At 43.8% G+C, this 16,870-nt stretch overlaps 1 protein-coding gene across 8 annotated transcripts in view; it reads left to right on the top strand.

Moving 5' to 3' along the window:
- Window positions 1-16,870, top strand: part of LOC142577530 (mitochondrial amidoxime-reducing component 1-like) — a 54,829-nt gene that overhangs the window by 17,376 nt on the left and 20,583 nt on the right. For 7 of the 8 annotated variants that reach the window (XM_075687107.1, XM_075687111.1, XM_075687109.1 and 4 more), the window contains 5 exons: window positions 2,975-3,122; window positions 6,138-6,284; window positions 6,350-6,411; window positions 11,045-11,116; window positions 11,196-15,521. In XM_075687107.1, the coding sequence (XP_075543222.1) occupies window positions 2,975-3,122; window positions 6,138-6,284; window positions 6,350-6,411; window positions 11,045-11,116; window positions 11,196-11,340 (574 nt within the window). In that variant the 3' untranslated portion in view covers window positions 11,341-15,521. Of the gene's footprint in view, window positions 1-2,974; window positions 3,123-6,137; window positions 6,285-6,349; window positions 6,412-11,044; window positions 11,117-11,195; window positions 15,522-16,870 lie in introns of those variants that run through there. The other variant, XM_075687105.1, reaches the window with a different exon arrangement.

The raw sequence follows: 16,870 nt of genomic DNA, 5'->3' as shown, positions 1-16,870 counted from the left end.
CCTTCAGCGAGTCATGTATTAAAGCTGATGCACTTGACCGGCAGATCAGATTTTCAAAGATTGCAGACTCTGCTTCATGTCTCTCTCAAATTCTTTGCCTAGTTATATCGCGAAATGAAAACACGTATAGAGCTGCGCTCAAATTTTGCATTAAGGAGTATCATAATCATCGGTGAATTTTTGATGGAAAGTCACGAAGTGATGATATTAGTGGTGATGACTTGCTCGTAATCTTGTATTTTTTATGTTTTAATTGGTCTTGGACATTTTCCTTTGTATTATTGAAGCTGTGATTTTAAATTATTTCCAGCGGTGGTGAGTCCAACATTCAGAATGGAAAAAAGAAAACAACTTTGATACCTAAAATGGTATCAGAGCTTAAGATTGTGCTTTACCTGGAAAAGCAGCTTTGATGCACCCAGATGAATCACTAATAGACCTTTAGCACAACGCAAACCATGTGTTCACACAAGACATCATTAAGTTCCTGCCACCATTGCGAAGGATAGTCTTCTGTGCATGCAGTTGCATAGCCAGGAGGGTACACCTGATCCCAATCATTATTTCAGTGCTCCATCTTGCCAGCTATGTGCAGTGCAGAAAAAGCTACGTGTTTCATCCGCCAACCAGGACCAAAGGAAGGTCTCCTCCATTGTCTGCCTCTGATTTTCCTCTGCGTGATTTCACCTGAACGGAGGCTCGCAATGGGTGAGCCCCGCTCCCTTCTCTAGAGCACACAGCTGGCTCATGTTACTGGTTGGCCAACACAAACCTGAGACTTTGCTGCGCTGAATGGAGTTGGCGAGATGGAGTGTAGTTGCTAATGGCCAAAATCGTCCATTCGGCAGTTGTATCTTTTGCATATGGACATAGAAAATTGTTTAGTATACTTGATTGCACTTTATTGGCTTGAGTAGTTATGAGGCTACACAGTGACACTTGCACAGTTAGGGCAAGCCTGGGGTTGGGGGTCGGTTCATTTACTGTAAAGCTTTCTCAATAATAAAGGTCCTCACAGCTGTTTTGGTGCATAGCCTACATGGGTGTTTGACATGCTGCAACTTTTGCGTTGCGATTCATTATATTGAGTGGCACACACTGCTATGAAAGGTGCGTTTGAATGACATGGTGGTGCTGTTTTACATCGAGACTTGTGATGTCAATACTGTCAGTATGTGTCCCTGGTAGATAATCTAATTTGCATGTAAGGAGTTTGCAAGAGGGATGCACTATGCCTGCTCTCGGATTGATCAGCAGTTTAGTGAGGCATGCCACAATGAACGATAACTATGTCTGGCAAATGAAATGGGTTTGCATACGAGTATAAGCTGTCTTGCCATGCTGGTAGCACGTCTACATGAGTTCTCCCTCCACCATACCATTGTCTTTGGTGTTTTGCTGCAATGTTTAGGTTCAAGGCATCCTCATTTATAGCTAACTAGCTGGGACACGAGTTATGTTTTCCCTTTGTAGTGAGTTCTACCAGAAGGAAATGCATAGAGTCTCTGTGAACACAGCACTTCACTACTTTATTAAATTAGTGTGGAATTCCTTTAAAACACTCCAGACCATTTCTGTGGCACCTCTCACTGTCTCCTTTGTTGCCTTTGTAGTTTGCCTTTGTATTAAAACTAGTTTTCTCCTTATTGAATATTGGTCAGGTAAGCTGGATTGCTCAATTGCATAATGTTTTCTTTCTCTGCCCTTAAGCACATGCACTGTCATCTGCACGCATTGCAGCCACTCTTATCGCTTTATATTTCTTCCTTAATGTGTCCGTACATCATCCTTCAACAAGACCTCCAGGTGTTTCAAAATTTTGGCAGGTTCAAATTTAGGAGCATTCTTCCTCTTCGCTATTTTTGCATATTTGCTTCAAGGAAATGTGGCCTTGGTGAATGATTACAGTGCAGTACAGGTTAACATAGGTAAAAGCTGCTTTTACCTATGTTAACCTGATTGCCCTGTCAAAGTCTGCGCTTTGGGTGTACGTGTGCTTTTACCTATGTTAACATGATTGCTCTGTCAAAGTCTGTGCTTTGTGTGTGTGTCTATTTTTCTGTTGACATACTGTTTTCCTTGTGCAGTTTAAAATTTTGCTGAATCTATGAACCGACTAGCCCAACAACATACCTTACTTCAGTATATTTCTGCTACCCCAGGCTCTTTTCTAACTCTCAAGAACAAGGAACAAGCTGCTTTTACCTATGTTAACCTGACTGCCCTGTCAAAGTCTGCACTTTGTGTATGCATTTATGTTTCTGTTCATGTCCTGTATTCCTCGTGCATTCTAAAATTTATCTGAATGGTCTGTAAACCAGCCACTCTGAGTCATGCATTCTTTCTCTCAACAGAGTGCAATGAGCTTCACCAGTAGCACAGTATGACTAGCAGTGTTTCAAAAATTACCTAGGTAATTGTAGAAATATGCTTTTAAACAGGCTTTGCTGTTTGTTGTGCTGGTTGATGACTTGCTACGTTAGTTGTGCTTTCACCTCGCTTGCATGAATTCTGGAATGTAGCAACACATGTACGTTTGCTTTATCATTCATTCGCAGTTGTGTTTGTCATCTACACAGCCTGGCATGTCCTCACGTGCATTATGGGACACTGGTCCTCCATCGCTCCAACACATAAATGCATGCACATAGAGAGAGAGAAAAAGGGACATACAGACAGGAATTAAAATGTGGAGGAGTATGTCAGGCCAACAATGCCTCCGGCCTGCTTCTTCAAGTATGGGGAAGGGCAATGAATAGGAAAGAGAGGTTTTGAAGATGATAATACCATAGAATGCACACACACGAAACAAATCTAGGCAGCATATTTCTCATGAACCTTGTCTCAGAATGATGCTTCGTAGAAGAAGTGAAAAAAATTTATACACCTTTGTATTTTGTACTTTCTATTAAATTGAAGTTGCTGACTGTTGTCACCTTGCAAAGGCCATGGCTCTGTGATGTTCTGTACACAGAATGCGGAAATTCAGCTACAACGCTGTGGAAGTGTCTGAAGAAGCATCAAAGTGGTTGGGGGAGTACCTCCAGAAAGATGATATTCGCCTTGTGAGAATAATTCTTGACCAAGAAACACTTGACCGAGGAAGGAACTGCCCAGTCTCGGTAGGACACATTCGTTTTATATGCATGTTCTTCCTTTTGTTATGATGATACTACAGGAATATGATGCGGCTTGCTTTCAGTCAATAGCAGACAAAGCAGCAGCCCTGCCAAAAATTGGAGGGTAGGCATAGATGGCTTTGCTAAAAAAAAAAAAAGAAAGGTTAAGAAAAACTGAGTTGTATTAAGAGCTGTCTGGCTAAGAGTTAAAATTTCAATTGGGAAAAATAAGCAGTAAGTGCAAATTTGTCTTGCCAACAGTTGGAGAGAGAAAATAAAGAGATTGACCAAATATAAAATATCTTAATATATGAAGAAAAAGCTTTCACAGTCATCTAAGACTGTTAAGGAGTTATTTACAAAGAAAAGAAAGGAGAAAAAAAACAGCTTGTGAGGAAAAAAAATAATAGTTGGTGCAAAGGATATGCATTAGCTCAATTCTGACAAGATGTAAGACGAGACAAGATTCTGACAAGATGTAAGATGTAATTTAGCGCTGCTGTTTGTTCTTAAAAGGGTGAGGCATTCTGTTGTTTATGTATGAATTAACACTTTCAACACTGATTTGAGGTTCTTTGCCCATTAGGGTCCCTTTATTTGTCTCCCGCAGGTTATGTAAGAATTCAGCAACCCTTTTAAAAAGGGGTAGAGACATTTGAAATCTTGTTCTTTCATCTCATCAAATCTTCAGTGCAGCAAAAGCTGCTGGTCTTGTCTGCCAACCAAGAATTACGTTCAGTGCCTTTTTCAAGGAAGAAAAATTTTGCAGATCCTACGCATTGCGGGAATTTATGTTAATGTGAATATGTGCCTCACAAATTATGTGATAAAATGTTTTAACCTTTTGATTTGTGCTCACTTCCACTATATAGACTTGCAAAGAGGCCATCAGAAGCAGACTGATGCATACTCTCTAGTACCCGGTCTTATACAGCATGACTGTGACGTGAATCTCACCAATGCCATGTGTAGTAGGTCACGTGACTCCATCTCAATACATTAGCACAAATAGAATGAGGAAAAACCCGACACATGTACGCAGCAGATAATTAGATGCACTATCTGCTGTGTATGAGCGAGAATGCTTGATTTTGTTTGCAAACATCTGCCTGCAACTGGTTTCGCAGGAGTGGTGATGCTGTAATTTCGGGAATGCTTGACACCACTTGAGAGTACAAAGCATGGTTTGTCACCATAGAGAGTACAAGGAAACACATGCATAAGATGCCACTGAAGTAGATGCAACATCTGCTGGGTGTTGCGTGTGGGCCAAACTGGGCCGATCCTGAAAGCTGTGCAATGTGGCATAAAACGTCTCAAAGCGCCAATTACCACTGGAGAGGGATGAGGGAAACTGGCATGCTCTCACTTTTATATTTGTAGCTATGTGATATGACACATGCGCCAAGCATCTAAGAGCACAAGCTTGCACAAGAGAAGAACTGGTGAGGCACGGTTGTTATTCAGTTGAGCTATCTTTGTGTCTGTGGCCTTATGTGTAGAGCATTAATTGGACTGCTGCATGCTGCCCAAGTTCAAAGCCAATCATCAATCATCAGTTACATAGCTTCTTCATTATTATTGAGGCTGTGATTGAGGCTACCCGGCTAGACCTACGAAGAAATTAACACGGCAAGCTGGGCGAGTTGGTGATTGAACATGTTCCTACGGGTGCACTTCCTCTCGTCTTTTGTCTGGGTTGCGCTGCCCATCCATGGGAACATGTTCTACGAAGAAAGCCTGGAAATCAATCCTAATAATGCTTCGCATTAAAGATGAAGGGTTCACCCATTGTGTGCCACTTATAAAGCCACAATTTTTTCTTTCAACTAGCATTTTCATATGAGAGAATTGGCCATTGACAATGGACAAGACATCACTGTAGTTCACAGTCCTGATTCACTGAAATGACCAGTATCTTTCTCCACGCTGTATGGAGTTACTGAGACACTGTATGGAGGGATCTTTCTCATGAGTCTTGTTATTATGTGGGTACTTCGTTGAAAAATATTTTAGAGCTTATTGTCGTGTAGATGTGCTCTCTAAGGTCCTTAGGACTGTACTCTGCTCCAGAGAGCGATTGTCACAGGAATAAGTATGAACTCTAGACTTTGCATTAAAGGGACTGACAACCAATTTTCATGGTACCTAATCTTTTTAATGGAATGGAAACCTTACCAGTCAGAGTGTCTAATCATGGAGTGTTTGCACGGAAAACGCTGTGGAACATTTTTTATTAGAATTTTTCCATCTGCAGTAAGGATGTAGTCGTTCGCTGGAAGCATGGTGAAAACGGTGATAGGTGAGCGCAAGTGATTATACACTGGCATTAGTGGGAGGCAGGCGACAAGTGTGGCTGTAACTGTGAAAAAGTATTATTTTGTTTATCAAGTTGATGTTGCTGCGATTCATGTTATAAAGTATTTCTGCAATAGCTATGTGTTTTCGTGGTTTCCTGTCCAACTGGTTTGGTATGTAACCAGTAAAAACGAAACCAGTTGAATCGAAAATGGAACGACGCTTTTTACATATGATGTGCAGTTCAGTGATTTGCTGTAGTTATGCATGTGCTTTTGATTTCCAAAGCATAGAATAAAGTTCAAGTGTCTATATATAACAACTGCAATTTTAAACAATAATTATGTTGTACTTAATAACAGCTGAGTTACGTAAAATAATCTCGTGGTCTACATCCGAAGTACCAAGATTTCACCGCCAGGCCTCACCACTTACTGGTTTTTAAGACTTTCTTTGCCAATTTAAATTTATGATTCCTACTTAAATCGTGAACAGTGTGCTGGATTCTATCACTATAAATCATGATCATAACGCATTCTGGCCAGTTGTCAGTCCCTTTAAGTATTTTCTCTCACTGCTTTAGACGCATGCACAAAGAAGCCATATAGACGTTGCCTGCTTTACACGGCTCACTCTCTCTCTTACAAAGAAGTTAAAGACAGGTCTGCATAGCACATATTGAAGGCCACTCTGCATCTAACATTCGCAATTTGGTTTCAGTTGGTCTGCCATGATGAATCAGCATTTCATGTGCTGTCTAAAGGTTCACTTGAAGACTTATGGTCGAAGCTTCCTCCAGGCAGCAACATTGGACGGAAAAATTTTCGACCTGCCCTCTTTATTGATGAGTGTGAAGCCTATGCAGAGGTAAGTTGATTCAACTTGAATATTTGTTGACGCAAATGTGCTGAGGCTGTGTTTGATATGTGTAGGACCATTGGGGCCGCATGAGGATTGGTGATGCAGAAATGGCCTTATCACATCGCACCACAAGGTAATACATTCATTCCTGTAGATTTCTGGGCTCATATATATATATTTTTTAACAGGAGTCTGGTGCCTTGAACACAGTTCCAAGCAGTACACGACACACCCAAATCTCGGCCCTTACAAAAACCAAATATTCCCCTGACCTACTGCTGCTCTATCCTTCTGCTTGCCATTCTCTTCCTCTTCTTTAACTTGCGGCATTCTTTGTTACCATTACACTCACCACCCCCTCTTCCCTCGAGTTTGCACAGGAGTAAGACAGGAGTTCAGTACAGGTTTCACGAGAGACGTAAAGCTTCATCTGACTGGCATGAGTAGGAAAAGTGTGTTTACAATGGCTATCATCAAGTTCAGGAATCATGTCTAAACGAAACGTCACAGGACCCAGAGCTTCCACAACATGGAAAGGGCCAGAAAACCGTGCAAGAATTTTTCACAGCACTGAGGTAAACGCAGCGGCCGTCAAACCATGACTAAATCGCCTGGTTGGAAAGAATGAGCAGGACTTTGCTGTGAAGATGTATTGAACTGCGCTTGGTGGTGCAGCACTGCTAGCCGAGCTCGGAGGCAAGCATGGCGCAGGGTCTCACTGGAGTCTACTTTTGTGGGGTGTTCTTGCGGAGATGTGTCGAAGCCAAGAATGTGTTCTTGCGGTAACCTTGGTGTCCTTCTGTAGAACAGCTGAAATGGTGTGGCGTGAGTGACTTTCTGTCAAGACATGTTTAGAGCGAAAACTGCAGCAGCGGCATCGTCATGTGTGGGACAGATGTAGAAAGAAATGATGTTTTTTATGGTGCAGTTGGTGTGCTCGACTTGTCCATTTGTTTGTAGATGTTGAGGGTATGGTGCAGCGCGTTGTATTCCACGTCTAGACAAGAAAGTTTTTAAGGCAGGCAACATAATTGCAGTCCCACAGTCGGAAATCAGTAACTTCAGCATGCTATGTCAGAATACAAGGCACTTGTTAATGAAGAGAACTTCTAACCACTTAGTCAGGTAGTCTGGGGCCACAATGAGAAACTTGTTGTCATGCTTGCTGTGAGGAAACAGGCCCATGTGATCAATGTCCACAATATCAAACGGTTCGTTAGGAGGGGCAATTGGTTGTAAGGGCACAGGTTATGGGTTTGTAATGACCTTACAAGCTTGACAAATGGTGTGGGATGACAAGTACAGGTAGACATCGGCGTGCATGCCAGACCGCCAAAACCTTTCTTTAATGCGAGCCAGAGTCTTTTGCTGACCCAGGTGGTCAGCAGGCACCACAGGTAATTACAATTCACTTCCTGTACGTTGATGATAAAGGATGCCATCTTGGACTGTATAAGCTGATAAAAGACTCTTAAGGCGGCGCGTAGGTGTACTGGTATCACCAGAGAGCCAACGGACCGTGCCACAGATTTTGGTACCCTTTGATTGTGCAGCTTGGAGATCAAGTACTACAAATGCCGGTGCAGAGTAGTTAGTAACGACAGGTAGAATGATGCTAGGTATAACCTGTTCACTGTCGTCTGCTTCTGCGAACTATTCCAATGCTCGTGCTGCCATCTCTGCAGGCACAACACACTTGTATTGGTGGTGAATGAATAAATTCACAAATATAAAAACAAAATTTACGGATGTCTTGCATTTGAATAGTGAAATTAGAGGTGGAGGAGTGGCACAAGAAAGGTAAACAACGAGCATAGGTGGCAGCTTGAATGCTAGACGACATAACATTCCCTTTCCTAGACTCTGTAAGGGACTGAAAAAATTGTTTTAGAAGATTTATAGGATAAACTAGCTTTTTTAAGTTGATTACAGATAGCTTAATGTCAGAGATGACGTTAGGATTTACTGCTGTGTGCTGTAATGAAAGGCAGAGGATCTTGTAAAAGTATTCACAAATAATTCCTGCATCCGATGTGTACAAGAAATTGATCAAGTCTATTTCAATGAAAGGTGAGCATAGCTTCTTTTTAATATTGTTTGATATCTAGGTGAGTTGAAAGCTTGCAACAGCAATCCCAGTGCTTTAAAATTTGCTGCACTGCAGGCCTTGTGTTACAGAACTCTTTTCAAACTGCAAAGCTAGCTTTTCTGCGCAGTACAGCGGCAGCATAACAGTGGTGTAAAGGATACATACGCGGTGAAACCGTATGTGTAATTCTCTTTTTTAACTCGCGACACATTCACGGGCAACTTATAAGAGTTAAAATGAGTGGTAATCGTTCTGTCGTCGAACATTACGGTTGCTTCAAGCTTCTAAAAAGCTAAACTTTTGAAACTTTTGTAACTTTGCAAATTCTATAAGCAATTTGACTTAATGTGAAAGATCTGTGCGGTTTGCCACTACATTAAAAAGCCAATAGGAGCAGCTAATAAACGCTATTTTATAGAGCAGCAGACTGCATGCACTGATATTTTTCAGATTCGGGCAGTCGACTTTTGGAGCCAAGTGACTGATCAAAGCCTTGTGACATCACTGTCACTGTTCACAAAAATTATCAACTATGCAAGCAGTTTGTCACAACACAACAGCCACCGTGGCCATTCTAAATACAATGACGCCTCAGTCAACTGTAGAGTAGCAGACGAACAGGTCATAAAAGTGACACCAATAGCCAACGTTTGAATGAGAGTGGATGCAGGCAACTCCAGTAGAAGTCGGTGATCTCTGCAGGTCTGGAGTTCCAGTAGGTTGTGGAGGAAATGCCTTGCTGGAGCACATCACCGCTACACTGCGAAAGAGTGGTTGCTTGTAACCGCTCTTTGACTGTGACAAATGAAAGAAGCCCGCAAACAACATGATGCCACTGTTAATTACTGAGGAATAGGACGAGGCTACTACAGAGACATAAGGCCTCTCACCAATGTGCTTCACAATTACATTTGACAGTCGCTACAGATAAATACTTCACCAAGCATTTCATTCAGTGCTTATTCGAGTTGCGTGCAGTGTGTGTGACCACTTTAGATGACATGCTATGTCCGAAGGGTGTCTGGTTAAGATCGGTACGTCGAAAGCCAAGTAGAGACGTTTGACGAATCGTCATTAAATGCTCCAGAGTGTTCCCTGGACATTTGCTGTGCCATCGTCACTGGCGCAATTTCTAAATTTACTTGATAAGTTCGCATACCTTACAAGGAACGTCAGGCGGATATCGCACTTGGAGATGTTTCGACCCACGCATAAAAATTCACCCTCCCAGCTGGCTCCGTTTTTCAGTTTTCTGATGTCCGAAGCTATCACATTTCCAGCTCATGTGTACACTAAGCCTCTTTTCTGGTAGCATTGATTTTGAAAACTTTATTTAGTTCAATATGCCATATGTGCCAGGCGGGGATGGCCTTAGAGAAGGGAACAGGCCGTTGCACTTGGCTGTAACTGTGTGCACACGACGTATTTTATGCTGCTGCCTGGGCATTTTGCTCTACAGACAGTGCATGCTACACATTGAGCTTGCTGCTAGATTTGACCCCTGGCTGGATTCCCACTGGCATGGCTGGTTTTTCCTTTACAGTGCCAGTTGCCAATGGAAACCGGTAGTATGAGGGAAAAGAACAAAAATTACGAAGTTTAACATAACAAAACTGAACAATGGGTTATGATGGATGCTGTAGTGGAGGGCTCTGGATTAATTTTGATCACCTGGGGTTCCTTAACATGCACTCAAATCATGGTACACAAGTGTTTTCGCATTCTGTCTTCATCGAAATATGACTGCAACGGCCAGGAATCCAACCCACAACTAGGTGCTCAGCAGTACAATGCCATAGCCACTGAGCCACCTTGGCAAATCACACCACTTTCGAAGAGCACAACAAATGTATTTTTTTCAACGTTCATGCCCCCCAAAAGCTGACAACACTCTCTGTCAACCAGAAAATGAACAAAAATAAATATAAGGAGACAATGATTGCTGATCTCTTTTGTAAACAAACAGGGGATTTTACACATGAATCCTGACTTCCTACCACACTACATAGCCATTTTTTCCAACTTTTGTTAGTTCTAATGAGTTTAAGTTAAACTTTTTAAGCATCCTTGTGATGCTTGGAGGAATGAGATTTTAGTGTACGTGGCCTAAACCTGTGCTCCAAGAAAAGTTTGCACCCTTTAGGGCTTATCTTGTCCCGACATTAATCGCCATCTATCTTGCATGCCTTTACTTTCTTTAACTCTGTGCACCCGGCAGTTCCAGGTCATGAACGGCATGTACGTTACAAGTGTTACATAACATCCTTTACGGGAAAATAGCCAGCGCAAGGTTTTCAGGAGAGAAAACGCAAGCAAGACAGATGGCGATTATTGTTTGGGGACGAGATACAAACCAAAGGAGGTAAACATTTTTTTTAGAGTGTGACACAGTAGGAACTATAGGACATCTTTGCAATGGAAACATATTGACGTTCTAAAAACAGGACGCCTATTTACACCATGTAGTTCAGGGAATTTTATAGTTATCATGCTCTTGTGGCGGAGCTACCGCATGATGACAATAGCAATGCAACAGTTGGGAAATTCAGCAATTTTTGACACATTATATCTTTGCATTTTTGGTGTATAGATATAGGCCCAATACAGGACCAATTTGAGCTCGTTTCCTTGCTTAGATACTCTTTTTCCAGTCTCAAACGATGACTTTGCATAACAGGTGCCTTGTTACAACTGTTGATCAAGATGCCGGTGTCAGGACTGACAAGGAGCCCCTGGTCACATTGCGGAAGTAAGCACATTGCGCTTTCCATACTCAAGTGATGTTCTTGCTGGAGTGCATTTGCTGTGACTGCCTCTCTATGTTGCAGGTACAGAGTGGACAAGTCACCTAAAGGAATTGAAAAGTATACGCATCAACCCCTGTTTGGTATCAGCACCTATCACATCAAAGATGGCAGGGTTAAGGTTGGAGACACAGTATATGCAGTGGTATCACCAGAGCCTCTTCTGTGAGAATGCAGTCCTATAAGTCAGCACTGTTGTGTATGTGATTCTGTCTGCTGATTTTAAATGTTATAGTAGCTTCTTTAGTTTAGCGGTGTCATGCACTTATCTGAAAACTTCTGACACAAAATCATGGATGCTTGCTTATCAGCGTGACCTTGTTATTGTGTTAATAGTGCCTAGTGCTGTTCATTAATGGAATTTATGTTTATTTACACTGGTGACTTTGTTATTACTTCTGTTGGTACTATATATCTATGGTTTGCTTCTAAGTCTCAAGTTGAAATTAGACCTTGTAATGCTATCATTGAATGGGGGCATTTTAACATGGTGGCTGGTTTGATTCATTTATGATAGTGATATGCAAGACAGTTTCGATGTGTGGACATGAATTTTCGTGTGTTCATTGCATAGCTGTACAAGCACAGTATGGTTGCACGGGCATAGTGCACGGGGGGGGAATGAAAAATGTGAATGTGGATAATTCGGTCAGAGCATTGCCGTGCTCTCTACCATATAAAAATATTTATCAGCAGCAGCCTATCTAACACTAGAGCGCAGCCTTTCAGAACTGGCAGACAGCGAGCATAGCAATGCCCTCTGCAAACTGCATGTTTCAGTGTTAGCGTTTCCTTTTAATGTGTTCACATTAGCAACGTCAAAGTTGAAAGAAGGGTATGTATGGGATGTGTGGGAAGCTGGTGACGTGGTATCATATATTGTTGTAATGAAGAAGAGCACATGGACAAGGCCAGGCAAATCGCCGATTCTATTCCTGCAGTGCAGCCACTGAGCCAGCCGGATCGCCAGTGCTTGGAGTGAGTGTGAGCCACTTGGGTTTCCAGTTGTTCCTCCTCTGCATTGCTTGACTGCTTGCTTAATTACGCTTGACGCTACTTGCTGAACTGTTGAATACACCCCATTACAATTGGTAGAGGTGCGGGGTCTTCAAGAACATCTCCACCCTGGAACTCCAGTCTTGAACTCTGCCACCAGTCGTGCCCACCTCTATCAAACAGACGTCGCTGACACCGTCCGTGGCCTGCTCTGGTGCTGTTCGCTACAAAGATCCCATAGTATTCAGCAGTACGGATGAGCATGATGTCAACGACTGGCTGTCCATACGAATGCGTGAGCTTGCACAATTGATGGAACGATACCTCCAATTGAAATAACACCATCTTCTACCTTGTGGGTGTGGCTCACCTGCGGAATAGAAATCATGAAGCCGACTTTCAGTCCTGGTCAGCATTCAAGACCAATTTCGCTGAAGTTTGCAGTTGCCCCGTCATCCGCAGGTTGTGTGCCAAGCAGCAGTTGAGAGAGCAAGCGCAACAGCCGGGTGAAACAATCGCTTGTTATATTGTAGTGGTTCTAGACCTGTGCAAACAAGTTGGTGCTTCTGTGGCCAAAAATGACAAGGTAAAACGTATCAAAGGGCATCGCCGATTACATTTTTCAATTGTTTATTGCTGGGAGTCCGCATACCTTAGCAGAGCTCAGGCTCAGTTGTGCCAAAGCTTCGAGTTAAGGAGACGGCGAGATTCGACCTGACGCCCCTCAGGGGCTGGCAATGCCCCCTCTGCCATGGCCACCCTCTCATGATCACTCACCCCCTGCTCACACAAAGCATCCAAGCATTCATTACTAGGATACTAAAATATCATTAATTCAAGTAGCACAAAGATGCTTAAAAAGTTTAACTTAAACTCGTTAGAACTAACAAAAATTGGAAAAAATGGCCACATAGTGTGGTAGGAAGTCGGGAGGCATGTGTAAAATCCCCTGTTTACAAAAGAGATCAGCAGTTATTGTCTCCTGTTATTTATTTTGTTAATTTTTTGGTTAACAGACAGTGTCGTCAGCTTTTGGGGGGGCATGAATGTGGCAAAAAATAATTCGAAAGTGGTGCGGTTCGCCTAGGTGGCTCAGTGTCTATGGCATTGCACTGTTGAGCACATAGTTGCAGGTTGGATTCCTGGCAGCTGCAGTCGCATTCCGATGGTACACTTGTGTACCATGATTTGAGTGTTGCTCGTCAGTCCTTATGTTTTGCCTGCCGTATTCCTAGACATGTCGCTGTACTCTGTCGCTGCCGCATGCCACAATCTACTGGCTTTGCAGACACCTCGCTACCCAACGTGCAACCTTTCCACTGCTCTTTATTATAGTCGGCAGACAAGCAGGCCACCAGCTGAGCAGCCGTTACTTGCGCATTGCCGCTCGTTGTCTCCCATGCCTCGGCGGCCTTCACAAGAGGAAAGCTAAGTGCTACAGTTAAGGAGACAGGAAATTTGTTGCCATACTGTACAAGTCCTCCATTGTCGCTTTCGAATGTTTTGCACCTGACGGTTGACTGCGTCACTATCGTTGCACTAATCGATGCTGGAGCAGCCATGTCACGAAAAGTTACGATACCACTTTCTGGGTTTTCTCTCCTCACAGCAAGCGCCCAGCCTGTCCAGTCTTCAGCAGCATGCATAGCAAGAAAATTGTTATTCAGGGCGTTCTCTGCATTGTTGAGTTTGTGGTTGTCCCATCCTGCTCTCATGGCGTTATCATCATCATCAGCCTGGTTACGCCCACTGCAGGGCAAAGGCCTCTCCCATACTTCTCCAACAACCCCGGTCATGTACTAATTGTGGCCATGCCATGCCTGCAAACTTCTTAATCTCATCCGCCCGCCTAACTTTCTGCCGCCCCCTGCTATGCTTCCCTTCCCTTGGGATCCAGTCCGTAACCCTTAATGACCATCGGTTATCTTCCCTCCTCATTACATGTCCTGCCCATGCCCATTTCTTTTTCTTGATTTCAACTAAGATGTCATTAAATCGCATTTGTTCCCTCACCCAATCTGCTCTTTTCTTATCCCTTAACGTTACACCTATCATTCTTCTTTCCATAGCTCGTTGCGTCGTCCTCAATTTGAGTAGAACCCTTTTCGTAAGCCTCCAGGTTTCTGCCCCGTAGGTTAGTACTGGTAAGACACAGCTATTATATGCTTTTCTCTTGAGGGATAATGGCAACCTGCTGTTCATAATCTGAGAATGCCTGCCAAACGCACCCCAGCCCATTCTTATTCTTCTGATTATTTCCGTCTCATGATCCGGATCCGCCGTCACTACCTGCCCTAAGTAGATGTATTCCCTTACGACTTCCAGTTACACGACGTTATACTTGGCTGATACTTTTCCGAAATTATGCTGTGATCAACTGTGCGCATGCCGAAGTCTAACTCTTGCCTGTGTATAATGTGTGCCTCGCCGCCGCCGCCTCTCTTCCCGCTAAGCCGGTTCTTGGGAAAACATCGCAATACTGCCGTGCTCGTCTGCGGCTGTGGCGCTGTCTGTGAAGGCTCTGTCCTCTTCACTCCTTTCGAACTCTTCATGACTCACAGATAACCCCCCCCCCTTTCGCTACACTTGACATTTCAGCCGGATTCAATTCCATAGTTGTCTGCAATCCGCTTCTTACAATAACACTGAAGGCTCTCTGCAGCGAAGTGCTTGGCCATGTTCAGCTCCTTAATGACACATGGTCATTATCAAAGTGGTGTATGCATCGTACGCTTCGTCCCACTTGGAGCTCACTGACTCTTGCGCACTCTTTTCCCGCTTCTACCGCGCCATCAACTGATGTATTTACCCCTTTCATTGCCGATGACCTTACTCAATTCCGAGCAACCCTCACAGCTTCTTCACCTGCTTGCCCAGTTTCGTTCTTCTTTCAATGTTGCTCAACCTAATCTGGGCCGCACATCGAATGTCAGCCACCATATCGACACTGGCTTCAACACGTCATTGTGGCAGTGCTCGTACCGTACGTGTCTCGGCAAAGAGCGTCGGGTCATTAGTGAGCACGTCAACTATACCACGTCCTCGCCACAAAAAGATGTTTCCTTCCGGTTCTGCCTTTGTTATTGCCGTCTTAATAAGATAACACGAAGAGACGTATACCCTCCACCGCACATTGATGACGCTGGACAGTTTGCAAGGCGCTCAATCTTCTTCGTTGGATTCGTGCTCGGGCTTCTGGCAGGCATCGATGCCAGCAGTCGATCACCCTAAAACCGCACTCATTACTCCAGACGGTTTATACTAATTTAATGTGATGCCCTTTGGGCTATGTAATATGTGCCTGCAAACTTTGAATGAATGATAGACAATAAATCTTGCGTGGTCTCAAATGGATCGAGTGTTTATATTACCTCGATGACATTGTTGTGTTCGCCCCCAATTTCAACACACATCTTTGCCACTTTAGGCAAGCGTTGGCGTGCTTGACCAATGCAAAAGCCTGCGACTGAACCTGAAAAAAAGTACCAGTTCGCCACGCGCAATTTAAGCTTATGATTCTAGGTCACATCGTATCCCAAGACCCGCCATGGTTGCTTAGTGTTGGGCTGCTAAGCACAAGGTTGCGGTATCGAATCCAGGCCACGATGGCCGCTTTCGATGGGGCAAAATGCGAAAACACCCATGTACTTAGACTTAGGTACGTTAAAGAACCCCAGGTGGTCCAAATTTACAGAGTCCCCCACTACAGCGTGCCTCATAATCATCATAGTTTTGGCACATAAAACACCATAATTTAATTAATTCAATAAATTATGCCAAGACGGAATCCTTCCCGACCCATCAGAACTTCGTGCTGTGTCAGAGTTTCCAAAACCTAGGACACTCAAACTCCGCGCACCTTCACCGGTTTCTGTTCTTACTTCAGACACTTTGTTTGCAATTTTGCCTCGATTATATTGCCTCTGACACAACTCCTAATATAAGTGGTGCCAACGACCTATCATTGTGGTCTGCATGCGACACTGCGTTCGTGACCTTACGCCGCCTCCTCACATCTCCGTCTGTACTGAGACACTACACGACTCGACCGCCTCAGCTAAATTGCACATACCAATGGCTGTTGTTTCCATTTTCTGAACCACGTGAGCTCCGTGATGTTGTACCAGTTCTTTAAACTATTAAACGACTCTGGTTCTACGAAGAGTTCTTAATTGGCACAAGCTAAAATTCGCCAAAAAAGAAAGAAGAGGCAGTTTTCTATTACAGTAAAAGCTCATTAATTCGAATTCCGCGGGGATGCTATGAAAATTCGAATTATACAAAATTCGAACTAATGAAAGTCAGAGAAAAAATCGCTCGGTTAAGGCGCGTATATAGTCTGACGTGGCCACGGAGTAAGACATTTAGGAGGTGAAACTCCCGTCAGCGCGAGCGAGCGCGGGCGACCAGATAAAGTCACAATTCTATGCGTCGACGGGGCCATATACAGTGGCGGCGCCATGCGGCGCGTCGTAGAAGCCGCGGCGAAAAAAAAAGAATGCAGCGCCCGGGCACCGCCGCGCTCTCAACGGCGGTAATTTCTTTCCAGGCCGTCAGGCGCCGCCAGTACGATAACGGCTCCGCGGGCTTGTGACCTTTTCTGGTCGCCGCAAACAGCGGAGTTTCCTCTCCTAAATGTTTCTTGCTCCGTGGACGTGGTGTGAGCACGCGCGCACACGCTACGTCACGTTGGCGTGAACAAC

The sequence above is a fragment of the Dermacentor variabilis genome, chromosome 1, assembly GCF_050947875.1.
Source record: "Dermacentor variabilis isolate Ectoservices chromosome 1, ASM5094787v1, whole genome shotgun sequence".
NCBI lineage: Eukaryota > Metazoa > Arthropoda > Arachnida > Ixodida > Ixodidae > Dermacentor > Dermacentor variabilis.
Note: the sequence above shows the minus strand (reverse complement) of the source record. Positions and strands in the feature narration are given on the sequence as shown.